Below are 27,518 nucleotides of genomic sequence, written 5' to 3'. Positions count from 1 at the left end.
ATGGCAGAGGCTGAGGCGACACAGCTGAAGGAGGAAGGGAACCAGCATTTTCAGCGCCAGGACTACAAGGCGGCCACCAAGAGCTACAGCCAGGCCCTGAAGCTGACCAAGGACAAGGCCCTGCTGGCCACACTCTATCGGAATCGGGCAGCCTGCGGCCTGAAAATGGTCTGGGGACAGGACAGCGTGGGTGGGCTGAGGGCAGTTAAGGCTGGAGTCGAGGTTGTGACGGCCTGTGGAAGTGAGCCGCCATCATCCCCACCATGCCTTCTAGACCCCTTGAATTGGCAAATGTGTCTCTTGTTACCCGGGCCACTGCTGTAGAGAAGCAGGAATCCACCAGTCAGAGTTGGCCAACACAGGTGCTTTTCATGCCTTGGGTCATTCCTTTGAAGAGCAGCCTTGTGTCAGCCATTGTGTTCATCCCTGCAGCGCAGTCAAGAAATCCAAGGTTTCCCAGTGGGACAGGGGAGCTGGCATTTAAACCTGGGTTGGCCTGACACTGAAGCCTGTACTTTTCTGTACCAGGCACAGGGGCATCCTGAGCCTCTGATAACCCGCATTCTCCCCCCCCCCCCGATGCACTAACTTCTCTCCTCACTTAGGGAATGCTGGTTGTCTCCACTGGGCCCTCACTAATGGGGTCTCTCATTCCTGTTTCTCAGGAGAGCTACGCCCAGGCAGCTTCAGATGCTTCCAGAGGTGAGCCTCACACTTTACCCTCACCCAGCATGACCATGAAGGAGTTTGGATCTGGTTTCCATTGTTATTAGGCGCTATGATAGTCTGTGGGTTCTGAAGGTCAAGAAACAGCTGGAGAAAGAACAGAACATCTGGCAATATGTAGCCAGGGAAGGCTGCTCTCAGGTGGGATAAGGAAGGTTTAGTTTCACCTTGGGGGCTTCTGGGCTAGACTTAGGGTAAAAGGACAAAAAAGTACAGGGAGGAGTTTGGATAGTAGTTGGGGAAGGTTTTTTTATTTTTTGGGGTGTGTGTGTCCCGGAACTAGCTCTGTAGACCATGCTAGCCTTGAACTCACAGAGGTCAGTCAGCCTCTGCCTCCCAAGTGCTGGGATTAAAGCTTCTACCACAACCATCCGGCTGTAAAAGATTTTTTGATGGAGTTGCCTGGCTGCCTCAGAAAGGAGGGGAGCACCCTATTTCCGGGGATATACAAGCATCAGTAAGAGGGAACTCCGATAGGAATCCTGTGGTAGGGAAGCATTGGGAATCAAATAGAATTTGGGAAGTGTTGCTGCAAGGGATGCAAGGCGAGAGCACTTTAATCTTTCTGCCAACCTTGAGACTTTATGGGTCTTTCTCCCTATCAAAAAAAAAAAATGGTATGAACCGGATAGTTCAAATAGAAAGGGAGATCAGTCTTGTAGCCCAACCCCCTCTCCTCCTCTGTAGCCATTGACATCAACTCTGCTGACATCAAAGCATTGTACCGGCGATGCCAGGCACTCGAGCATCTTGGCAAGTTGGACCAGGCATTCAAGGATGTGCAGCGCTGTGCTACTCTGGAGCCAAGGAATCAGAACTTCCAGGAGACACTGCGGAGGCTCAACACCAGCATCCAAGAGCAGGTAAACTGGGCCCTTCCAGAGAACTTCGGCCGCTTCCATCCCATTCTTATGGGGAGATGGGCTAGGGAGGTTGAGATGGGAGGACAGAATGAACCCTGCTTCTTCAGCTACAATCCAGAGACAGCACAGAACATAGGCAGTCTCCAGGGGAGAGCTAGGCGAGTAAGCCTACCTGATGGAGAGAGATGTGGTGCTGGGCACAATCTACTCATGGCTGGAGTTCTTTTACATTTCAGATGGGAGCTTTGAAAAGGAATTAGGATCACCTGTGAGTCTCCATTATGACTCTCGGGGGACAAAGGTAGCCAGGAATCCTTGGGAATCAGGAAGACCAATGGGGGATAGAGGGTCAGAGTCTGTGGGAACATGAGATCTTTTCAGGGTAGATAGATGAGGCTTAGAGAGGCCGAGGCAGAGAGGAGCAGCCCTGAATCCTCCCCTGGCTCAGCTACTGACTTCTTTCTGGTTGACCCCTGTAAGAAAGAGCAGGAGAGCAGTGGCTCATCCAGCCCTCTGCTCCAAGACATCCTGTGTGGCTGGATCATGTCACACGGCAGTATGGGGGAAGGGGGGGAGTGGGAATGGAAAAGAGGGGAGAGGAGAAAGAGGGTGGGTAAAGGAGGAACCTGCTCGCCCAAACAGATAAGCCCAGACAAGCAGGAGGGATGAGCAGGAGCTGAGGCTGTAGGAGGCATGGAGGAAGCTTAGACCGCCTTATGAAGGATTCACAGTGGCCCAGGCTCCAAATAGAATGGTTTCCACTTGTCTGGTGCAATGCCTGAAATCCACTTCTGGTTTATTAGCCTGGAGACAAATTTCTAATCTCCAATTAAACATCTAATAGTTGATTGCTTATGAAATTCTTGCTTATGAGGGTCTCTTGATGTAGCTCTGGCTGGCCTGGAGCTCCCTGTGTAGACAAGGCTGGCCTTGAACTCACAGTTATCTGCTTGCCTCTGCCCACTGAGTGCTGGGATTAAAGGCGTGAGAGCACTGACCCTGTTGGTGTTCATCTGGTTATTCAGCTAACGTTAAAATTATTATTATTATTATTAACATCATCATCACTAATTGTTATTATGAGGGGTGTGGGGTCAGAGGAGGTGGAGGTTGGTTTTCTTCTCCCACCTTTGAGGGTTTCATGAATCAATTTAGGTCTCAGGGCTTGCTCTACAAGAGCCTTTACCAGCTGAGATATCTCACCCCGCCCCCCCCACCCCCCATTTGTTCAATGAATAAAGGTCCAGGGTAGATCTATTTTCTGAATCGAATATTTGAAGAATAGCTGCCCGCTTCACTTAGGGCTCCCTCTCCTCAGCTCCGTTTGCAGTTTTCTACAGACTCCAGGGTACAGACGATGTTTGAAATCCTTCTGAACGAAAACAGCGAGGCAGATAAGCGGGAGAAGGTGAGTGATTCTTGCCAGCAGAGGCCGCTCTCTTCACGCGGCTCCCATTAAAGGCTTCCTTGGCCTGGGAGGGAAGAGGGCGGTAACCATGACTACGGAGAAACCTTGGTTCCGCTCCGAAAGAATCTCATTAAGAACACAAACAAGCAAACAAACAAAACAGCACCACAACAGTCACATATGGTCATGGTTACATATTTTGTACGTACAGTACACACACTGGAGTGAAAACATCCAGGCAGAGCGAAACCTATCTGTGACCTCAGTCAGATTGACCATGATTTCAGGGCCAGTCTAGACCAGCCAAAGTAAAATGTGAAACAAATAAGAAATGTGTTCCCAGGTTCCACTGAACAAACTTTAAGTGTGTTGTAGCCACAGGTACAAGCAAAACAGGCAGCACAGACACAGAGCACATTCACCTTTCAGGATCCCATCGGAGAGCTCGGCTCCCGACTTGCTTCTGTTCTTTGGCCTTTTAATTTTCTACATTAGTTCCATAAAGGGAGAAGAGAGTGTCTGAGAGACTTCAATCCTCCCAGAGAGCAAAAGGCATTTAAATTAAGTCTGAGTCAGGTATATGCCTTTAACCCCAACATGTAGAATGTAGAGGTAAAAGGATCAGGCATTCAAGGCTAGCCTCTGCTACCTGAGGCTTCTGAGGCCAGTCTAGGCTACCTGAGGTGGCCAGTGAGATGGCCAGAGGGTAAAGGTGCCTCTGGCCAAGTCTGACAGCCTGAGCTTGATTCTCATGATGAGAGAAGAGAACCAAGTTTTGCAGGGTATCTTTAACCTATTCATCCCCCCATAATAAATAAATTATACAAAATAGAGCTTAAAGAGAAAAAGAAAGAAAGAAACTGTCATTAACCATAAGAAGGGTCAAGGCTGGGGTGAAGCCATTGTGGTAAGTTGAACAGCAAGATCAGATGACATCTTTGTTTAAAGTCAGATATTTTGTTTATTGAAGTTTGGGCCTTGATTTTGATTAAAAAGTACTCATTAAACATTACTCATCTGGATATTGGGCTTTCAGTTGCTTCCTTAAGTTTTGTACCTACAGGAATATCTAACTTGCCTCACTCTAATTTTCATCCCAAGAAACACTGACACATTCAAATAATGTTTTGTTTCACTCGGAAACACTGCAAAGAGGTCACGCTGACACATTAAAAAACATTAAACTATGCACTGGTAACAGTCATCTTAACCAAACCGTTTGCTCATGACCTCATGTTTCTCTCCAGTCTTCGAGTAGACGCCGAAATGTTTTGCATTTACTTATGTTAGAACTTGGTTGACGATGCCCAAGGAAGGGCAGTGTTTTCACTTTGTGGTCAACGAATTCACATGATACAAAAATGTACTTTGCAGCTTCTCCGAGGACCTAATGAGTTGTCATGGATCAAGCAGCTTTGTTTGGAACAGCACAAAGCCCTAAACTTATAGCAATGATCAGGTCACATTTGCCTGAAGTCTCAGCCACTTACCCACTGTCTTAGTTAGGGTTGTCATTGCTGTGAAGAGACGCCGTGACCAAGGCAACTCTTAACCTCTGAGCCATCTCTCCAGCCCCAGACCAAGGCAACGCGTATAAAGGACAACATTTAATTGGGGGCTGGCTTACAGGTTCAGAGGTTCGGTTTATTATCATCCATGGCAGCATCCAGGCAGACACGGTGCCAGAGAAGGAGCTGAGAGTTCTACACCTTGATCCACAGGCAGCAGAAGGGGGATGTGTCCTACAGGCAATCTAGAGGAGATGGTTTTCTGCAGGCAACCAGGATGGGAGATTATACCAACGTTCTATAATAACAGTCTGTGTACTAGCCCCTGCCCTGGGTTCATGTCTGGCTTCCTGACAACCTCCTTTGCTTCTCCCTCAGGCTGCCAACAACCTCATTGTCCTGGGCCGTGAAGAAGCAGGGGCTGAGAGGATCTTCCAGAGCAATGGAGTAGCTCTGCTGCTACAGCTTATGGACACTAAACGGCCTGAGCTGGTGCTCGCTGCTGTGCGGACCCTGTCTGGCATGTGCAGTGGCCACAGAGCTAGGGTGAGGGCCATGGGCTTGGGACAGGTGGTGCGGATGGCAGCTGGTCCAAGGAAACAGAGGGTGAGGGTGGTATGTGGTCGGGGCTGTGGTTGGCATAAATAGAACTTGAGACAGAGCCTCAAGGGTCTCTTGCCTTCTAGCCTAGCTCATGAGAGTCATGGCCCAAGACTGCTCCAAGCCCTTTCCCTGCAAGCTGGAAGTGGGCTCGACTAAGCAGAGGCGTTGCTGAAAGTTGAGTACAGGAAGAGCTGAATGCAAAAGCATTGTAATGTGTATTTCTTCATATTCAGCCTTTGAGTTCAGTGTCTTCTTCACTTACATCTTACTGAGGTCCTGCTACAGGCATGGATTCAATGCCCCCAGGACTCCAGCATGGGGTGACAGAGCTATGAGTCTCCTGGAGGAGGTTTCTTTCCCAGCCCCACTTCCCTATAGCATGATTTGGGTGGGATAGTCACCACCCATCTCTTAACCTGAATGCCAAACTGATGAGAGGCAGGGTTGCTGACTCTGTCCCTGCTGGGGTCTAGGCCACAGCGATCCTGCACGCAGTACGAATAGACAGAATATGCAGCCTCATGGCCCTGGAGAATGAAGAGATGTCCCTGGCTGTGTGCAGCCTGCTCCAAGCCATCATTGACTCCCTCTCTGGGGAAGACAAGAGAGAGCATCGTGGGAAGGAGGAGGCCTTGGTTTTAGGTAGGAGATAGTCTTCTGTTCTGGTTCGTGCGGACTCCAAGACAGAGCCAGTCACCACCTCACATTGGCATTCCCGTGTGCCCGGGGGTGCTGGTTTGAACTTTAGTGTGCGTGCTGGGGGGATTAAGGTGGAAACAACATAAGCTGCTGTGTCCAGGGTTGTCCGTTTTCCAGCCTGGAAGGTGCTATGGTGGCGATGGCTCCTATCAGGGTGACTGTGTTCAATGCCACTTAATTTTGTACTTAAAAATAGTTAAAATGGTAAATTTGGGTTATTCATATTTCATCACAGTATAATAGGAGCTCACTGGGGAGACTTGGGGAGATAGAGAAATCTGTAAGGAAGAAAAATATTCTCCCAAACAAAACTCTGTACTCATTCAGACAATCCACTGGATTCCCCCCCCTCCAGTCTCTTTTTAGACATGTAAATATATTTACATAAGTATCAATTAAAACTTGGAAATCTGAGCTGGGTAGTGGTGCCACAGGCCATTAACCCCAGCACTTGGGAGGCTGAGGCAGAAGGATCTTTGAGTTCAAGGCCAGCCTGGTTTACAGTGCAATTCCAGGATGGCCAGGACTACACAGAGAAACCCTGTCTCGAAAAACAAAACAAAACAAAGTTTATTAAAACCATACAAAATGTTCTTAGATCTCTGCCCGTCAGTCATTGCCAGGCAATAAGGGGTTTTCCAAGAACAGGAGCCATTTGAAGATAAAAGGGATGTTGGATAAAACAATGCTCAGTGGCCAGAGTGACCCTTGTGGATGCGAGGGATCCTTGGGGATTTCCTTGCTTTTGTGGGGAAGATGTGTGAGATAGACAACGCTGTCTTGGGAAATTCACAGGCTCCTGTTACTTTCGTATGATCAGGACCCTGAAACCAGACAATAGCTAAAGGAAGGGTCTATTTTACTTGAATGCTCAGAGGGCTTATCCAGTAGGTGCTTGATGACATGCACTAGGGCTGAGTATCGGATATAATGTTGTGGAAGAAGGAGGCTTCTTACCTCATGGTGACTAGGAAGGGGAGGGGGAGAAGGAAGAGGAAGAGGAAGAGGAGGAGGAGGAGGAAGAGGAGGAGGAGGAAGAGGCGGAGGGAAAGAATGAGGAAGGAAGGAAGGAAGGAAGGAAGGAAGGAAGGAAGGAAGGAAGGAGAGAGAGAGATGGGAGGCGCCGCCTGGAGCAAGAAACATCTCTCAAGGATCCCCTGAGTGACTTCCTTCCTTCAGTCGGATCCCACCTCCCAGAGTTTCTGGAACCCCTCCAAATAGCACCATTAACTGATAAGCACTTGTGCAGGAGGCTGTTTCAAATTGGAACTGTTAACAATCAGAAAACAGGGGCTTCAGGCCTTCCAGAATCCTTTTAGATGTTTCTCCCATTCTTGAGCCACTCCATGTGAAATTTTCTTTCGTCTCTATTCGCTCTTCTTTTCTGTTCCTCAGATACCAAGAAGGACCTGAAGCAGATCACCAGCCACCTGCTGGACATGCTGGTCAGTAAGAAGGTGTCTGGGCAGGGCAGAGATCAGGCACTGAACCTGCTCAATAAGAATGTCCCCAGGAAGGACCTGTCCATTCACGACAACTCACGCACCATCTATGTTGTAGATAATGGTGAGATGGGGGATGGAGGGGTTTGAGGTTCAGTCATGCCACTGGGGTAGGCTCAGATACTCATCTCTGTGTAGACAGAACGGGGGGATGTCGCCTGTAGAGTGTCTTCAGTCCCAGCTGAAGGCGGTGGCAGGCATTTGTGTGGTAGGATTCCCCCAGGGTCTCTTGAAGCTGGTAGGTCAAGGCTCTGAGTTAAGGACAAGAACATACCCAGGAAGGGGTTAGCAATGTTTTATTGGATAGATCGACCTAAAAGACAAGACTAAGTGCTTGTAACAAACAGGTCTACCAACCATGCAGTCCCCTACACACCCATCTAACACAGTGCACACATAAGTCCTTAGACTTTAACACTTGCCCCAGGTGCCGAAGGACTGCTGTCCTGCCCCCCCACCCCAGGTCTGGTCCCTGTGTGTATTCTGAAAGCCAAACAGCACTGGCCCTTTCTTCTCTGCAGTAGGATCAAATATGTGGTTCATAAGATGGAGTAGGTGGGGCGTGTGTGTGGGACATTTCTTATTCTCTTCCTTGGTTGGAAGGCACTAAATGGAATAGCTCTCAGGTGAAAACCAGGTGCACTTAGAAGCCCTAGAAGGCCAGCACAGCATGAGGCATGTGTGTAACTCAGACAGGGCCAGAGAAGGTGCTGGAAGGGGATCAAGGTGAAGTAAGCGCCTGGCTTACAAGAGGGAGGTCCTGAGTGTTCTAGGAGAAGTGGGAGGGATCCATGGGCAGGATGGAAGGGAAGTCAGAGGTGAATTTGGGGTGTGTTAGAGCAGGTGCATTGTGGGAAATCTTTGCAAGCCAGGCTTTCGTGTCTGGGTTGGCTAGTCAAGGTCTACCCTACCGAGTGCATGTGAGTTTGTGACATAACAACTCTGTGTTTGGTCTCTGACACATAACTCCTACAACTGTCGAGATTTTCACTCAGCATCTTTTGTAAGCTGATGAGACTAGCGGCTGAGGCGCCTATGGGAAGCTTGGAAGGAATCTAGGGAGGTTTCAGGGGAGCTAGCCTTGTGATTAGAGGTTGGGAACTTCCTGCTCTGCTCATCCGCATCTCCCACCCCCACCTGTGACCTCAGGGGAGCCTGAGACTGAAGTAATCACTAACAGAGAGTGACATGATTAATCACGTCCACATCATGAAGCCTCTATTCAACAAAGGAAAATACAAACCCACCCCTAACTGAGGAGGCTCAGAGCTTCGGGCGTGATGGACACGAACGGGCTCTCAGGAGGCAGCACCTGAAGACTCTGGAGCTCCATGCCCTTTCTGTATACCTCATCCTTCATACCTCATCCTTCATCCCTCCCCCATCCAGCCCTTCCTGCCTTCCTCCTATGAGCTGATAGTGTAGTAAGTAAACTGCTCTTCTGAGATCCGTGAGCCATTCTCACACATTATTGGCCTGACAAGGGCATCCCAGAGGCCTGTTTGTAGGCCTGCTGGGCAGAGGATGGGAGAAAGCTGGGACTGTCTGCAGTGGAGGCCGTCTTGTGGGACTGAGCCCTCAGTCTGAGGGGTCTGTGACAAACACAGGAAGTATCAGAGTTGAATTGTAGGTCAGATGGTGACGGGTGTGCCAAGAGGGAATAGAGAGGAAGTGGTAAAATACACGCAGTGTAACGTGGCTGTCCATCACTTTCACCCCCTCCCAGCACCCAGAGCTCTGCTCCTCCCACAGTTGCCTCGGCCCTTCTTCCTTCCTCTGTCAGGTGTCACTCAAGATCTCTCCACCTCCAAGCTACCTCTGACATTAGATGTCCCAGAGGCTTTATAGCATGAGAGTTAACTCAGTGGGCTTGACAACAGACCTCACAGGGAAGGTGTCCTCTCTGTATGTCACTTGGCTGGTTACAATTATGATCAGCGTCCTTGGCTTCTCCACACCCTAAAGACAGAACTGATTGCTAAGCAGTAGGTGATTGTTAGGCCTGGAGAGGGAACAAGCTCTTGGCACTAAAGGAAATGCTCAGTACAATCTGGAAAGGGAACAAGAGGCCTGGTCTTCCGTCTGATTCTGTGTCTGTCCGTCCACTCACCTTTTAGGGAAACAAGGGGTCAAACCAGGGCCTTTGTATGCTAAGGAAGCAGTCCCTGAGCTCTGTCCGAATCCCCAACTTGTAGCCCTGTTGAAGCTGGTTAGTTAACGCTGCACTGTTAGCGTTCAGTACCCACAGAACCTTCCTGCCACCTTTACGTGTCCACTTCCCACACCAGGCTGAAGGTAGGACAGATAAGGGGCTCATTTATTTGTTAATCTACTTGCTCAACAAACATGAGAGTCTTGAATTTAGTCTGGTGGAAGAAGCCACTGAAGGTTCTTCCATAAGGTAAGGAGAAGAGATATGATTAATAACTACTATGGAAACGATAGACATTTGAAGAAAGATTATGCCTCCGGATGGGTGGCAGGCTGTTTCTGTACATCATCTGACTGAGTCCTCCAGTCTATAAAACAGGTTGTGTTTTTTCGCCTTTGTAAATTATAATAATACTGAGACCTGGGGGAAAGATAGTATGAAGTCATATATAAGAAAGTTCAGACCCAACGCATGAACTGAGATCAACTACTGTTGTGTTTAAGTATGGAAGAAATATTGGCCATGAAATAGGTGGCTTGCTCCACAGGTTCAGAGTCAGCTCAAAGCCCAAAACTTCTTGTCCCCTCTCCAGTCCCCTGAACTCTAAAGAGGCCATGTACTGTCTGCAGTCACAATTGATGGGGACCAGCGATGAGACATGTTTGAGGGGGATGGAGACCCTTGGGAATCTCACTCTTGCTGCCATCACCCCATAGGTCTGAGGAAGATCCTGAAGGTGGTGGGGCAGGTTCCAGACCTTCCTTCCTGCTTGCCACTGACTGACAACACCCGCATGCTGGCCTCTATCCTCATCAACAAGCTTTACGATGACCTGCGCTGTGACCCAGAGCGCGACCACTTCCGCAAGATCTGTGAGGAGTACATCACGTAAGTTCCCGGGAGGCACCAGCCACCTATGACTGTGTAGCCATCACCCCCGGCTTCTGTAACGTACAGAATAATAGCAATTTATTACCCCTCAGGAGGATTAGGTATCTGGGAGCTGTGTAGCTAGGTGATTCTAGTTTGGAGTCTCCCAGTAAGTCACAGTCACGCTGGTCTAGGCTGCAGCCACCGGATGGCTTGATGGTTTGATGGTTTGACTGGTTAGAAGATATTTCTAGGAGGCTGCACTCCCATGATGGTGCACTGGTCATGGCTGCTGGTGGAGGTCTGTAGATCCTCCCATGTGGACCTCTCCATCAGCTACTGATGAGTCTTTCCTTCTGCTTACCTGTCCCTTACTGTTCCTTTGATGCAGCTCTCTGACTATTAATCCCAGTGATTCCAGTACATTGTCCAGATTTCTGGAACACTACCCATGCCTCAGAACCTAGAGTATGGCTAAGGAAGCTGCACTCTGGATGGGTCCTAGGTGGGAAAGACATCATCTTTTCTCTGTGTCTTCTCTCTCCTCCTAGGGTGGCACACTGGTTTTGTAAAGGGCCAGGGAAGAGATGTTTTAGATTTTGTAGGACCAATTTCTCTCTCTCTCTCTCTCTCTCTCTCTCTCTCTCTCTCTCTCCTCCCCCTCCTTCCTCCTCCTCTCTCTCTCCCCTCCCTTCCTCCCTCCCTCTCTCTCCCTTCCTCCCTCCCTCTTTCTTTCTTCCTCCCTCCCCCCTTCCTTCCTTCCTCTCTCTCTCTCTCTCTCTCTTCTCTCTCTTCTCTCTTAGAAAAGGTCTCACTATGTAGCTCCTACTGGCATAAAATTCTCTATGTAGACCAGGCTGGCCTCGAACTCACAGAGATCAACTGCCTCCCGAGTGCTGGGATAAAACGTGTGAACCACTATGTCCAGCCAATTCATACATTCCCGTCACCCGTGTATTTATGATTTTCCACTGCCAAGCAAAGAACTTCCCTGAGTTCTCAGGTGCGCCTGCTCCCACCCAGTCCCGTTCTCCTGCTCACCCTGGCTTTGGCTCTTAAAGCTCTTCATGGCTGAAGCCGCCTACCAGAGCTTCAGCCCATCCTACGAACTTCAGGAGTCTCTTTATCCTTGAGTCTTAGTTCCGTAAGCCTTAGAAAGAAGTCTGGGCCTAGAGAGCTACAGGCGAAAGTTTTTCATTGGGATGCAAGCTCCAGCTAAGTGGGAGGCGAGGCTCTGAGGAAGCCTTGGTCAGGCAGTGGCTCCCTAAACAAAACAGGCTGGCAGATACAGGAAGAGCTGTCCAAAGTTCCCATGTAGGCTCTCCATGTACGTGAGGAAGGCATGCTTATAGAGTGTCCTGATTGGTCGATGTCTCTGAGCTCAGCAGAAGGCAGCTGGTTGATCAGCGGGGACTACTGGGATAAGGCAGTTGTCAGGAGGCTATTCTGCTTGCACTGGTGTCTGTAGGACGCATCCACTGTTTTTAACGCTGGGCTCTGTGTGTGCACCCTGGTCCCCATTTATGTCCTTAGGTTATTCCACCTCCACTTTTGGGTGTTTCCCTCACGGTCTCATCTCATGAGATCCCAAATTGAATTCTGCACCCTCACCTGACAGAGGGCAGCGTCTCAGGTGCCTCACTGGGCCTGTCTGCAGCTGTGGTTATGTACTGTCCCCCCAAGTTGGGAAGGCTGGAACTGTTGTTGGCTGATAGCCATCAGCTGAGGTCTCTTATTGGTCTTTGCCTGAGATGAGGGGGCTCTCCCATCCTTCCCAGTGTAACCAGCAACTCATGACTTGTCGCTCACCCCAATTTGAAATGACATTTTGGGGTGCCTCAGCTCAAAACTCATCAAGGGAGAAACTTTGGGGTGACTGCATTGCAGGTCAATGCATTACTCTGTGCTGCTTCCTTCTCTGCTCAATAATTCAACTTCCTGCCAGTCAGTCCCCAAGGTCAGTGTGCTGCCAGGGGGTTATACCCTGTGACCAGCCATGATGTCATGTGTCCTTAAGAAATAATAGCATTATCCTCTTTACTTACAGACCAAAAAGCAGAGACTCAGAAAGGTTCAGTGACTCACCCAAGGCCACACAGCTCCTGAGGGAAGGCAAATTTAAGTCTTCCTCCACCCCATACGCCCCACCTCCCTGGGTTGATTCTCTTGGCCTCCTTTGTCCTCTGTTTTAGGAGCAAGTTTGATCCCCAGGACATGGACAAGAACGTAAACGCCATCCAGACAGTGTCGGGCATCTTGCAGGGGCCCTTTGACCTGGGCAATCAGCTGCTGGGCATGAAAGGTGTGATGGAGATGATGGTGGCTCTGTGTGGCTCAGAGCGTGAGGCAGACCAGCTGGTGGCTGTGGAGGCCCTCATTCACGCCTCCACTAAGCTCAGCCGGGCCACTTTCATCATCACCAACGGCGTGACACTTCTCAAGCAGATCTACAAGACCACAAAGAACGAGAAGATCAAGATCCGCACGCTGGTGGTGAGGAAACTGGGTGCCCAGTACCAGGGATACCAGGATGAACAAAACATGACCTTCATCCTTGAGGGGGGCGTGTCTTAGGGTTTCCATTGCTGTGAAGAGACTCCATGACCAAGGCGATTCTTATACCTTTATTTAACCCAACGTTTTAGACCCAATATTTAATTGGGGCTGGCTTACGGTTTCAGAGAGTCAGTCCATTATCATGCCATTAGCATGGCAGCGTGCTAGAGGAGCTAAGAGTTCTATGTCTTGATCCACAGGCAGCTAGGAGGAGGCTTCCTTCTGTACTGGGTGGAGCCTGAGCATAGGAGACCTCAAAGTCCGCCTGTGCAGCGGCACACTTCCTCCAACAAGGCCACACCTCCTAATAGTGCCATTTCCCATGGCCCAAGCATATTCAGCTCATCATAGGGGAGTGTCTTTGTGTTATTATTGCTGGAATGAAACAGCATGACTAGAAATCAAGTTAGGAAGGAAAGGGTTAATTCGGCTTACACTCCCACATCATTGAAGGCAGTCCATACTAGGACGGCACCAGCCCAGGGACAGCACCACCACCAACGGCTGGACCTCCTCCCATTGATCACTAATTAAGAAAACGCTTACAGTTGGATCTTTGGAGATGTTTTTCTCTATTGCGGCTCCTTCCTCTCTGATGACTCTAGTTTGTGTCAAGTAGACAGAAAACCAGCCAGGAGAGGGCGCATGTACTAGGAACTCCCTTACCCCACAGGGGCCATCCATGTGCCCTGCAGTCAAAGTGATAGGCAAGGCTGTAAGAGCAGAGTCAGGAGGATGACCTTGAGTTTAGCCCTAGGAAATTACCCTCTGTACTGTGAGGAGACAAACATGGACCGTGTCCAGGAAGGACTTTCAGAGCAGACACCAACAAGTGTGTTTCTTTAGCCAGCTCCTTTTTACCATTTTCACCTTACTGAGTTGCTTATACTCTCCTTCCTTTACCTCACAGAAACATTGCGGAGAAGATTTGATCCATTGACCTGGACTTGAATTCACATTGATAGTTTTTTTTAAAGAATTATTTTATGTATATGAGCATGCTGTAGCTGTCTTCAGACAAATCAGAAAAAGGCATCAGATCTCACAACAGATGGTTGTGAGTCTCCATGTGGTTGCTGGGAATTGAACTCAGGAACTGGCTGAAAGGGCAGCCAGTGCTCTTAACTACAGAGCGGTCTCTCTAGCCCACACTGATAGCTTTTGTTGTTGCAGTTCTGTTTTTTTTGTTTTTTGTTTTTTGTTTTCTCGGAGCTGAGGACTGAACCCAGGGCCTTGTGCTTGCTAGGCAAGTGCTCTACCACTGAGCTAAATCCCCAACCCTGCAGTTCTGTTTTTAAAGATAGGTTGTAGCTTATTGTGTTAATATATTGCAAGCTGACCTTGAACTTGCAATCCTCCTGCCTCAGCTTCTTGAATGCTGGAATTAAAGGCCATAGCTCCAGACATTGTTTTTTGAGTCTTATTCTAGATTCGAGGTTGGCCTCAAACATACTATGTAGTCCAGTCTGCTTCTGTTTCTATCTCCTGTGAGCTGGGATTATAGACCTGTACCACTCTGCCTGCCTCATATAATATAAAAACCTGTGTGTGTGTGTGTGTGTGTGTGTGTGTGTGTGTGTGTGTTGGCACGTGTGTATACATGTCATGCTACATGTCTGGACACCCTGGCTGTTGGCTGTTACTTCTTTACCTTGTTTAACACAGGGCCTATAGTTGTTTGCCATAGCATAACCAGCCTGGCTGGCCTCACTGAAGGAACGCTTAGCATCACAGGCCCATGCATGCTATGCCCAGCTTCACGCAGTTCTGGGATCTGAGCTGAGATCCTCATACTTACACAGCAAGCGCTTCCCTCCATGATCCATCTCTGTAGCTCCTCATGCCAGTCAAGTTTTTTGCTTGTCTGTTTTGTTTTTGAGACAGGGCCTCACTGTGTAGCCTCGGTTGGCCTGGAACTCCCAGTGATCCACCTGCCTCTGCCACCCGTGTGCTGTGATTAAAGACACGCACCACTACGCCTGACCCTCATGTCAATGTTTTAGAAACTTTTTGCCATGGGCATGATAGCTTTTCTTTCCCAGAAGACATTGCTCTTTTCATGACAAGGGTCCATTTTTCCCCCGGGTTAGACTTTGTGTGACTGAATTTGTTGCCCACGTGATGTGACTTCTTTGCTTTCTCACACTGTCTTGAGGTCTCTCACAATGGCTGCAGGTGTTTAGTATGATTCTTATGTGCAAAATTTTCAAAACATAGAAGTCAAGACGGTGAGGACCTGAGGCTTTGTGAGCATCTTCCCACACCAGGGAATCAGGAAGGGCATCTCAGAAGAGGTGGCATGGCACAGAAGTGTGACCAGGCAGAGAAAAGGGGACAGTGTTGCTGAAACTCAGGTCTCAGTGTTGCTGACCCTTGTTTCCCTTCTCCACAGGGGCTTTGTAAACTTGGCTCAGCTGGGGGCTCCGACTATGGCCTCAGACAGTTTGCTGAAGGCTCGACAGAGAAGCTAGCCAAGCAGTGTCGAAAGTAAGAGTTTTATGCGTCTCTGCATCCTCCTGGGCCTCAGTGAGGGATTTCTGGGGTGTGCTTCAGTGCTGTCAGGCTGGAAAAGACCCCGAACTTGAGTCACTGTTGGTCAGAGCTCTGGCTCCTTCTCCAGTGGTTTCCTCACTCTCTACTTCCAGGTGGCTGTGCAATACCGCCATAGACACTCGGACACGGCGCTGGGCAGTGGAGGGCCTGGCCTACCTCACCCTGGATGCTGATGTGAAGGATGACTTTGTCCAGGACATCCCCGCTCTGCAGGCTATGTTCGAGTTGGCCAAGGCAAGAACGGTCCAGATTTCTAAGCTCAGGAAAGGATGCTGGCCCTGGTGCTCAGGCCCTCCCTGGTGAAGTTGGATCTTTCATTAGATAGCCCTCATTTTGTCAGGTTGTGGGACTCACAGCTCTGTCCTGTCAAAATGATAGGACATGTCTGTCTGGGACCTTTAGGCAGAGAGATCCTGAGGGAGCACAGACAGGGTCTGGGCTCTTCTGGAAGTGGGATGGGGTTCACTAAGATCAGCTTGGAGACTTTCACTGATCTACCACTCTGGTGACTCCGTTCTGCTTTTTCCTAACCTGTGGCTTCCAGACCAGTGACAAGACCATCCTGTACTCAGTGGCCAACACTCTGGTAAACTGCACCAACAGCTATGATGTCAAGGAGGTCGTCCCTGAGCTGGTGCAGCTGGCCAAGTTCTCCAAGCAGCATGTGCCCGAGGAGCACCCCAAGGTGGATACAGGGCAGCTCAGGCGATGATGAGATGGGCTGTGAGGTTCGACGATGACAATAGTAGATTTTCCCCACTAGGTGGCGCTCATGATTTCTGTCTTTTAATTTCTGACTGAGGTGGGGGGAATGGCTGACCGTTTATGTAATCTGACTAAACAGAGCCAGATGAACATTTTGCAACATTTGTTGCCATTTTCATGGATACTTGTGATTCATTTCATGCCTCTTGTCATAGAATTTAAATTTTTCTGGGGTATCTGGACTTCCTGATATGAGTGCCGAGTAGGAAAAGAGGAGGAACACAGGTTCCTATGCTCAAATGTCACAAAACCCCTAACACAAGGGTATGTAGGGTGATTACCCCTACAGAAGGATATATTGCATATCATTTGCATATAAATGAGTATGCAAAAGTACTCCCAGCTAGTTAGATCCTTTGGACTTTAGGAAATGAGAAAAATCATACCTGTGCTACAAAATGGATGGTGGACCACAGAGACTTAGCCATGCAGAGACGACATCTCCACAGGACTGCTGGCCGCTTCTTATGTTACTCACAGAAAGTCCCTTTTTCTTTCTTTCACCTCTCTATAGTAACAATCAAAATCTGAGTGTCACTTTGTGCTAGACATTGGGGACATGCTCTTGTCACCAGCTCATTCTCTTAATGGTTTTCGTGTCTTTGTGATGTTGGGGATGGGATGTCATGGGCATGCTAGATGGGTGCTCTACCACTGAGCATCAACCCCAGGCCTCCACCACTCTTACACTCTGGGTTGTTTTTCATCCTGGCATGGAGGTAGCATGCATACATGCCCCACAGCTGTGTATGAGGCTTAAGCACATTTTCAGAGATTACGCACCATGCCCCCAGCCCTGTCCACTCCCTACACTGAGGACCTGCCATGATGACTCAACCCGGGGCTGACAACGGGTCCCTTCCCCGTGTCCATCCATTTGTCCACTGCAGGACAAGAAGGACTTCGTAGACTTGCGGGTGAAACGTCTCCTGAAGGCAGGCGTCATATCGGCACTGGCCTGCATGGTGAAGGCAGACAGTGCTATCCTCACAGACCAGACCAAGGAGCTGCTGGCCAGGTGCAAGCAGGGTGGGCTGGGGAGATTGGGAGGCAGAAGCCTGGGTGGAGGCTAAGCCAGGGGAGGGAGAACATGGAGAAGAGAGAATGACCAGACAGGTCACCACAGCTGAAAACTTGCACCAGGAGGTTACTTACCACTGTCTCTTTCAGTTACCGTTTTCTCAATGGTAACCTAGAGGGGAGACAAGCAGGTTACAGCACAGTGTAAATGCCATGGCAGGGAAGTGCAGTGGTTGGCATCGAGGCAGTAGGTCCCAACCACCCAGACTAGAAGGTAAGCGGGTGAGCCTCCAGGAAGGCCTCCCAGTAGAGGTGATAGCTCAACAGAGTCGTGAAGGAAGAGAAGGGAAGGAAAAAGGCATCAAGTATGGAGGGATGAAGAGTATAGTTTTTTTTTTTTTGTTTTTTTTTTGTGGTATGTCTGGTCATATAAGTGATGGTGATATTAGGTGGGACCAGGGCCAGGAACAGGATAGAGCCTGTCTACCCAGAGATAGGGTAGACAGGGAGAGTTGTTCCTGGATTGTGGTAGCAGAGAGCTATTGGCTCCGTAAATAGGGATGAGATGGATATTTGAAGCCTTGCTTGGTTTTATTCCCTGTCCCCACTTAGGGCCACAACAGCACCTTTTAAAGGTGACTCATTCCAGACTAGGGCAGGCAGTCTGCCTTTCTAGGCTTCTGCTGCTGTGCTGGGTTTTTCTGGCTCTGACTGGCTTGTGTGTGATTCCTGGAAGTGATACAGGAACTGTGACTATTTATTCTCTCTTGTCATGGGCTCTGCAGGGTGTTCCTGGCTCTCTGTGACAACCCAAAGGACCGGGGCACCATTGTAGCTCAAGGTGGTGGCAAGGTAATTAGGCAAGATGAGGTCCTTGCTGTCGTAGAAGGTGATCTACTGGGAAGGAGCCCAAACACACCACACCACACACACACACACACACACACACACACACACACACACACACACATACATGCACATGCACACACACATACACACATGCACACAAACACATACATGCACACACACACGCACACACATGCGTGTCTATGTATGTGTGCATGTGTCTGCATATACTACATACACATGCAAATAGGTGAGTTCCTCTTCTCTCACTCCAAAATCATGTGTTTCAAACCACCCCAACTTTATGAAATACACTTACTTAGTTATCTGCACCATCTAATTCATTGGCCCGAGAACTTGTTCCTTCTTGATCTGATAATGCCCTGGTATCTACTTCGGAACCCCATTCACACTCCCTGGTGCCCTGGCTGGAAGGCAGACCATGGGCTTCTCCACACAGACCAGAACTTCTCTTGCAGTGGGAGTTTGCTCTTCTTCTTTTTAGCTGTGCAAACCTGGGCACTTTATTCCCTCTGAACTATAATTTCTTCCTCTGCAAAATGGAGAGGAGAAATCACAGTTTAACTTTCCAGATAGTCGTGGGAAGTAGATTAGATACATTCGATCTGCAGTAGCTGCTCATCAAATACATAAATAGGATTAGATTTGGCTTGAGCAAAATGTTAAAAAAAATAGTTACCATTTATCGTTATTGTTGTTGTTGTTGTTGTTGTGTTGTTGTTGTTATTTGAGACAAGCTCTCACCTGTAGCCCTGGCTAGCCAAGTTCTTGTCATGCATGCAGTGCAGGCTAGACTTGAAATTGTAATCTTCCCGCTCATCCCTGTGGGTGCTGAGATTTTAGGCTTGTGCCACCACACCTAGCAAAAGTCAATCTATCGGTTATTTATCTTTTTAGAAATGGAGTGAGGAGTGAGGGTAGGGACCATGGTTGTCTCTGGGAGCCAGGGCGATGAATCTTTGATAAGTATTTAATTGTTTTATACATATTTGGGTTAGTTTAGACTCTGTCTCTGTGATGAATATCTGAGAGGGCAACTTTAGAGGAAGAAAGATTGGTTTGGGTTCATGGTCTCAGGGGTTCTGGTTCACGATCAAGACAGAAGAAGTTCGGGTCAATGAATTAGATGGTGCAGATCCACCGTGGATCAGGGATGAGGCAGAAGCTCGTGGCCGAGTGTGGAAGCCAAGCAGAGTTGCTCACTTCATGAGTCAGGAATGAGAAGGGGGAAAGAGAGGGAAAGGGGAAGGGAAAGACAAAAGGAGACGGGGAAGGAGAAGAGAAACAAGACACACCCTTTAAAGGCACACCCCAGTGATTGCTTCCTCCGACCAGGCCTTTCATCCCAACTGTCCCTTCAGCTGTGAGCTAATCAGTGGATTAATCTGAGGGTTAGCTCAGAGCCTTCGGAGTCCAGTCCCTTCCCCATCACCCTGACAGCTGGAGACCCAGCCTTGCACACAGGAATCTTTGGGGGCTTTGTCTAGAAAGGAACAGTTCTCTGGGGTTGATTACGCTGTGGATCTCTGATGAGACAGACAGACAGTCAGGCAGACAGGCAGACAGACGGACAGATGGAGGGTAGCTGAACCAGAGGAGTGAGAGGCTCTGGATGTCTGTTGCTGGCTGGTAACTGCACTCTCCTTGCAGGCCCTGATCCCCCTGGCTTTGGAGGGCACAGATGTGGGCAAGGTGAAGGCAGCCCATGGACTAGCCAAGATCGCTGCCGTCTCCAATCCTGACATCGCCTTCCCTGGGGAGCGGGTAGGTATTCCAGAAGAAAGGGAGAGGGTGATGAAGATCATTGCTCTTAGGGTCCTGTCCCTAATCTCCTCTGCTAAAAATGGGCTGTGGTGCTGTCACAGGGAGGATAATGATTCAGACACCTGGACACCAGGCCTGGCTCTACCTCTAGTGAGCATGATTGTCCCCCCAGAAACGCAGCTTTCTCACCTACACAGTGAAAGGAAGCAACCCAACCTCTCAGGATCACAGATTAAACCAGACAGAGTGTGAGAAAGAAAGGGCTTTGGAAATGTAGAGCTTCAGATGCAGGAGACAGGAACATACCTGTGTCTTGCCTGACCCATGCCTTCCCCGCAGGTATATGAGGTGGTGCGGCCCCTTGTGAGTCTCCTGGACACACAGCGGGATGGGCTTCAGAACTATGAGGCTCTCCTAGGACTCACTAACCTGTCTGGGCGCAGTGACAAACTCAGGTATGCGGGGCAGGTGGACAGAGAGCGTTTGATGGAAACTCTGTATGTACCATGTACTGGTGCTTCTGCTTGGATGACAATATTAAAGATGGATCAAGGATAGGCGGAGTTCGAGCTGGTACCCCATAAAAACACACGGGGATTATACAAAGCCAATGCCCCAGAGGCATCCTGCTTCCTAAAGTACGAAGAAATAGGCAAGTGGATGGAAGGATTAGAGGGCGTTCCTTCTTGGAAGCAGAGGGATGATGGACTGTACTGTGTTGTGGTTTTAAGTGGCAGACAACCTGGTCTAACTGGCTCTCTGCATGAAGGAAGTGTATTGACTCATGCAAATTAAGTCAGGTGCGGTTTGATGCAGGGATTATAAAGTTATCCTCATTACCGGTCCACCAGTCCCCTCCTCTCCCCTCCTTTCTGTTGCCTTAACTTTCAGGTGGATTTTTCTTCTCTCTCATGGTCACAGGGTAGCTCTCCATTTCATCTACAGCAGTAAAAAGGGAGAGAATTTCCTTGTTCAATAATGAGGCTCTCCAGTGGGGTGGCACGTTCATCCCAGAGCCTGTCACTGTGCCTGGGACAGTTGTCATGTCATTTAATCTATATCTATTGGTGCCTCTTCTGGAAGTGGGCTCAGTGCCTTGTACAGGCTGAGGATGTGGAAGGGACCTTATGGAGATGGGGGAAGGACCCTGCATGACCAACCTCACATGTTCACTGTTGGGGACTCAAGGCCTCTTCTTCCTCATCCTTCCCCTCCATTCCAGGCAGAAGATCTTCAAAGAGAAAGCCTTGCCAGACATTGAGAACTACATGTTTGAGAATCATGACCAGCTACGGCAGGCTGCCACCGAATGCATGTGTAACATGGTGCTCAATAAGGAGGTGAGGCTGGATATCCAGTGGGACAGAGTGACTAAGGGACAGGGTGACTAAGGGACAGGGTGACTAAGGTGTTACCATCAGGCTTGGGATAAAGCTGGGGGTCAGAGGGATGGGGTGACCAAGATATGAATATTGGGCTTGGGATGAGGCTGGTGTCCTGAAGTGATACTAAGACAGCATTTGGGTGAGAGAACCCAGGAGTCCCCAGATCAATCAATGAGTATTGCCCCATTTCCATGTAGGAGCCCCAAGGAAACATTTTCATGGCATACTATCCCAAGCTGAGCTGTGGTCTGAGTGAGGTGGAAGGTGCCATTTCCCTAAGTTAATTAAGCCTAAATAATGTCATAGCACAGCAAGCTGGGAGATCAGGGCTCTTGGAAGTCAAAAGTCTTGACCATTTGTGGTCATTAAAGATCCACAGGACAGCGAAGAGATGCTAAGGTATGGTTCTGAATCGCTTTAGAAAACCTCACTGTGAATGTCACCAGGTCCACAGAACGTGCAATGCATTATGGGACCTGCAATGCACCATGGAACCTGCAATGCATCATCATAGCTGTACTGATCACTAAATAGTCACAGGATATAAAGCAAAAATGAATTAGGGGCATACCATAAGGCTTCAGAGTCAAGAAACAAGACGAATTATGAATCTCTAGTGGATATCTTCTTCTCATGGTGACCAAGCATCAGTGTGCTCACAGGGCGTATCAGGGATGTGACAGTTATAGGTCTGTGGTACTTCTGGACAGTGTGAGGCCTGAGATTATTCATCTCTATACCTATTTCAAATCTTAGACACTCTCCTGGTACTTTACTCTTGCTGTGATAAAACACCAGGACCAAGGCAACTTATAAAGAAAGTGTTCGATTTGTTTTGAACAAATTTGTCACTAGCAGGTCACTAGCGAACAATTTTGAAGGGTGAAAGGCCATGATGGCAGGCCAAGGGAACCGCTGAGAACCCACACCTCGATCCACAACCACGAGGCAAAGGGAGAGCACTGGGAATCACAGGAGTCTTTTGAAACCTCAAAGCCTCCCTCAGGGACACATCTCTTCCACAAAACCACACCTTCTAATCCTTCCCAAACAGTTCCACCAGCTGGGGCTAAGTGTTCAAACACATGAGCCTATGGTCCATTCTTATCTAACCACCACATAGAGGAAAAGCCAACTTATAAAAGCCTGCTAGAGAAAGTCTTCAGGGACTGAGTTACCTACCAGGGGGCTGGCCTAAGGCTGAACTAGGACCTGGGATAAAATGGCTGAGTCCAAGGAATCAGCGATGGTGTCAGGTACAAAGAGGGTGAAAGAGGAGGCAGCCTTCCCTGGGGAGTGCCTGCTGCTGTAACAATAGCATCAATTACACAGTGGTGTTAAAGGAGCAGAAGTTCATTTCCGGTCCCATTAGAGCACCATTGGGTTGGTGGCTTGTCTACACAGTGACCAGGAACCCGTGCTTTTGGGGGCATCTGCTACCCTGGAGTGGTCTCTGTTTGGTAACGAGTGGGAGTGAGCATAGAAGGAGAATCTGTGCCTCTTATCCCAGGTGACCTGCTAGTGACAGAACTTACCTCTGCTTTCAGTCCATCCATGGTAACTAGACCACGGGCACAGGTGTAAGAGAAGGGAAGGCTGCATCCGTGGTGGGACAGCTACTTCCAGTGACAGCTGGTTCCCGCAAGAGAGGACCATACTGACCTCTTCTTCCATACCCTCCCCTCTGATGGCCACTGCTCCAGATCCCGGAAGATGCAGATGAGGGACCTTACCTGGGGATCCGTGACTATTATCCTCCTTCAGAGATCCACGTTTGGATGTTTGCCCCAATAGAATATCCTTAAACATGACTGACTAGACTTTACTGTCTTGCGTTGAGGGATGGCAGTAAGCTGCTATATGGTCCTAATACCTCTCTGTGACAGGTCAGGGTCCCATCAGAGCACCATTGGGTTGGTGGCTTGTCGACACGGTGACTAGTCACGGTGCTTCTGCTTTCAGGTGTTTGGGACACTGTAGTCTCACCTGGTGGACCCAGTACCAAGCAGGCTCCCCAGTTGCCCCTGCTCCTGTGCAAACCTCCATGCTTCCAGGGACAGCAAACCTATTGCACAGCGGATCACAAAGACCCAGGACTGTCATAGACGCAGTCTGTATTTTCCATAGAGAAGTGGCATTTTTCCTCGTGTAGAGGTGCAAACAGAAGGGGCAGACCATGCAATACAGGGGAGTTGGGAAGTGCCCTTTCCCCCCCCCCCCCTTAGTCTTTTGGCCGTGAGGAGTTGTACCCTCTTCAGATAGGCAATCAGGGAAGAGCTTTATGCATGAATGACTCAAAGCAAATCTCTCAGAGATACTGGGCCAGGGAATTTCAGCTGCTGCCTCTGCCCCTCCTTGGGAGGTGCAGGTGTGGGGCCCCTTTCACTGAGTCACACACCTGCCTGGAACAGGTTCAGGAGAGGTTCCTGGCTGATGGGAATGACCGTCTTAAGCTGGTGGTACTGCTCTGTGGGGAGGATGACCACAAACTGCAGAATGCAGCAGCCGGAGCTCTGGCCATGTTGACGGCAGCGCATAAGAAACTGTGCCTCAAGATGACGGAGGTGGTAAGAGCTGGCCAGGGGCAGGAGGGAGCTGGGTAAGGTATATAAAAGCTTGCAACTCGGGCTGGAGAGATGGCTCAGCGGTTAAGAGCACCCGACTACTCTTCCAGAGGTTCTGAGTTCAATTCCCAGCAACCACATGGTGGCTCACAACCATCTGTAAAGAGATCCGATGCCCTCTTCTGGTGTGTCTGAGGACAGCTACAGTGTACTTATATATAATAAATGAATAAATCTTAAAAAAAAAAAAAAGGCTTGCAACTCCCAGGCCCCGCTGTCCTGGCTTATCTAGAGAGGCTGGGCAGCAGAACAAACTTTCCCAGCTGGGAGTTGGTTCCCAACACCTAAAGAGAGAAGGCTGTGCCTATTGGCCATTACCACGACTGTTTGGACTTCCTGGCTACATTAGCTAAACTCCTCTCACAACAGTGTGTCCGTCTGATGCCTTTGTGGGTGTGCATAACTCCTACCGAAAAAGGGTAACAACTTAATGCACATGACTTCTGAGGGACTCTCGAGTTCCTCACTGAAGCCTGAAGAGGGTTGGGTCACCGCAGGAAGCTGGTGGTGAATTGGCAAAGAGGCTGTAGATTCTCTGCCATGGGCAGGTTGACTGACTGATGTGGTGAGACTGTGGCCACCTCAGCAGCTGCAATGGGAATAATGCTGTCAGTCTCAAGCATGAAACTCTTTTCATCTCCCCACACAGAGCCTAGCTCAAGGGTATTCATCTCCATTGGAGTGGACAGGTCAGCTCGGTTCAAATATGCTCACGTCAGAGGTAGAGGTTGACTCCTTTCATGGTCAGCTGAAGGCTCTCTCTCTCTCTCTCTCTCTCTCTCTCTCTCTGTGTGTGTGTGTGTGTGTGTGTGTGTGTGTGTGTGTGTGTGTGTGTGTGTGTGTGATCCCTGAGTTCCATGTAGGCTTTTTTTTTTGTCCCGCCATGGGAGGTCTCTGCTGCTGGGTACTATTCATCCTGTAGACTTGGACTTCAGTTTTTTTGCTATGGCTAGCTCCTCAATAGAATGCGTTTAACCCCTGTTCTAGAGTTGCTTCTCATGGAGTATCTGTTCACAAGAGCTCCAGTGGACACGTGCTCCATCAGGATGCTTTGGTTACTTCTCATAAGTGGGATGCTGTCCTGAGGAGATGTATGTGTGACACAGACACATCATATATCATTTGATATTTCTAATCACCCTAGGGCATTATTATCTCCCCATTTTTTCCATTGGGGAGACATTTGGAAATATCCCCAGTAGAAGATCAGTGACAGATGAGGCTCTTGAGGCACATGAGTTAGGTGAGGCCATGCAGACTGCAAGGCTGAATGGGGCCTGAGGGAGAAGACGTTTCCTCTACTAGGCTACCTCATGTATGTCTGTCCAATGGCAGGACTCAGCTCCTGGCTGTGCTATCAGCTTCCTCACTGTCTCATGGGGTGATGTGAGTGGCCGAACATCCATACCCAACAGTCAACTTTTCTCACGATCATGGATGGTGGATGGAGAAGGATTGAGGAGAGAACTCACCTGGGATTCTTGCGTTTAGTCCAGTTGAAGGCTGAAGTGCATGCCTGGAGCTTTTGTCTCACGGGGCACCTGACTTGGTAGAAGCGAGCATTATCTGTGCTCCCCATATGAGGACTCTCTTTCCTTAGTGATCTGCGTCTCCATTCTGCTGAGATGAGACTTTCTGTTTCTTAAGATGCTTCAAAATAATAAATGGATGTGAGCTGGGGAGACAGCTCAATGGATAAAGTGTTTGTTGGGAATGCACGAGGACCAGAGTTTGGATCCCTACCAACCATGTGAAAGCCAGGCAGGCATGATGGATACATGTAATTCCAGCATTGCAGGGACAAACTGACTAGCTAATATAGCTGATCGGTGACCTCTGGGGTCAGCTGAGAGATGCTACCTCTCCAAATAAAAGTGGAGTGTGCTCGAACAAGACACTGGACATCAATTTCAGGCCCCCAAACACATGCACAACAAACATGTGCATGTGCACCTGCATGTGTGTATACTTGCATACATGTGAACATGCCTACATTCATGCACATCATATACACAAACACAGGCAGAATGAATGAATGAATATCCATGAGTAAATGGGTGGGTTGTTAGTCTATTTTAGTTTAGCCTATTATTATTATTATTATTATTATTATGTGGTCATAATCGAGTTAGTGAGCTGCGAGCATGACCGATACCTTTTGTTTTTCTTGTTATCAAGTCTTTTCTCTGCCTCCTCACCGATCCCTCAAATCTTTCCTTACCCGCTTCCATTCTGCAGACAACCCAGTGGCTGGAGATCCTACAGCGACTTTGCCTGCACGACCAGTTGTCAGTGCAGCACCGGGGCCTGGTCATTGCCTACAACCTGCTCTCGGCCGATGCTGAGCTGGCTAGGAAGCTGGTGGAGACGGAGCTGCTGGAGATCCTGACGGTGGTGGGGAAGCAGGAACCAGATGAGACGAGAGCAGCTGTGGTCCAGACAGCCCGGGAGTGTCTTATCAAGTGCATGGACTACGGCTTCATCAAGCCGGTGTCCTAGAGAGTGGTCCATGGGGATGCTGGGGTTGATCCTGAACTGGGAAGAGTAGTGAGCTGGGTCCTCCCAAAGTGTCAGTTCCACTGAGGACCACAGCCGTGCCAAGGATGTCTCATTACAAAGGAAAAGCTTAGGTGTCTCCTGATTTGTGACTCTTCCTCTTGGTCCTGGGAAGGTTCGAGTGTTCCTGCCTCCCTAAGTTTGTCACATGCCAGAAATTTCTAGGGTAAGTCCTCTCTGTGATCAGAAAGCAGGGCAGACAAGGCCGTCTGTCTCTATTCTGCAGGCCAGATAATGGGCTGTAGACAGATTTGTTTGTTTGTTTGTTTTGTATTATAAAAAAACAACAACTGTATAGTGGCAAGAAAGGAACTAACAGGTGTGTGACCATAAAGATCAGTGCTGTCATTCAACTTGGATGCTGATCTCAGTTGGCTTTCATGACTTCTCTCCTACACATTGAAACCGCATGTGCCCCATCCAAGCCCCACGCACACCCCTGTCACCCAATTTCAACGGTAACACAATTTACACTCACACTGGGACACGGCCCATTTCAGAAAGTCTTTCATACAAGACGGATACGGTGACTATCAATAAGAGCAACTCAAAGTCCCCCAAGCAAAACATAAATAAAGATTAGTGAATATATGCTCGTCACCCAGGGAAAGGCCTGACATCCCTAGACCCAGCTCAGTTCAATGTCATTACCAGTATTATTCTGTGTCTGTGTGTTTTTCTTCCTCTTAGTTCCACGACTGACCTCTGCATTCCTTCGAGTCGACCTCATTTCATGGTGAGCTCTCTGCATGTGCTGGAATAAGCAGACGCTAGCAGCTCTGGACTTACATAGCTGTTATGCTTCATTACAGAAGAGGAGAGGAAGGACCCATAGCCTAGCAGAACCCCACAGACAGATTGATTAGTGTTAGTAAGAAATCTGTACTTTGGACAAATAAAAAAGAACGTATATCTGTGCATTATGCTTAGCCACAGAGTAGCAGTACACTTGTGGAGATCTCTTTCTCTGTTAATATGAACTTCCTAGGATGATTGAGAATGATGTATAAGGGCTGGAGAGAAGGCTCCGTGGTTAAGAGCAGGGCTGCTCTTCCAGAGGACCCAGGTTCAATTCCCAGCACCCACATGGTGGTTCA

The 27,518-nt window shown here is 48.9% G+C and overlaps 1 protein-coding gene across 3 annotated transcripts; it reads left to right on the top strand.

The window, feature by feature from the left end:
* On the top strand, positions 1-26,778 carry Unc45b (unc-45 myosin chaperone B). Of its 3 annotated transcripts, none has more exons than XM_032911740.1 (19): positions 1-168; positions 666-702; positions 1,414-1,589; positions 2,908-2,997; positions 4,884-5,051; positions 5,582-5,750; positions 7,203-7,373; positions 10,178-10,349; positions 12,524-12,824; positions 15,280-15,374; positions 15,533-15,674; positions 15,985-16,125; positions 17,096-17,223; positions 18,011-18,077; positions 19,743-19,856; positions 20,196-20,311; positions 21,079-21,196; positions 23,653-23,808; positions 26,104-26,778. In XM_032911740.1, the coding sequence occupies exons 1-19, from the start codon at positions 1-3 to the stop codon at positions 26,362-26,364; spliced, it is 2,790 nt and encodes a 929-aa protein (XP_032767631.1). In that variant the 3' UTR covers positions 26,365-26,778. The 3 variants fall into 3 exon arrangements, with proteins under 3 accessions (XP_032767631.1, XP_032767630.1, XP_032767632.1); XM_032911739.1 differs by having other exon boundaries at positions 15,533-15,683; XM_032911741.1 differs by lacking the exons at positions 15,280-15,374; positions 15,533-15,674.
* Positions 26,779-27,518: the final 740 nt, after the last annotated feature.

Source organism: Rattus rattus, chromosome 9 (assembly GCF_011064425.1).
Source record: "Rattus rattus isolate New Zealand chromosome 9, Rrattus_CSIRO_v1, whole genome shotgun sequence".
Lineage (NCBI taxonomy): Eukaryota > Metazoa > Chordata > Mammalia > Rodentia > Muridae > Rattus > Rattus rattus.
This window is presented reverse-complemented; position numbering and strand designations above follow the sequence as displayed.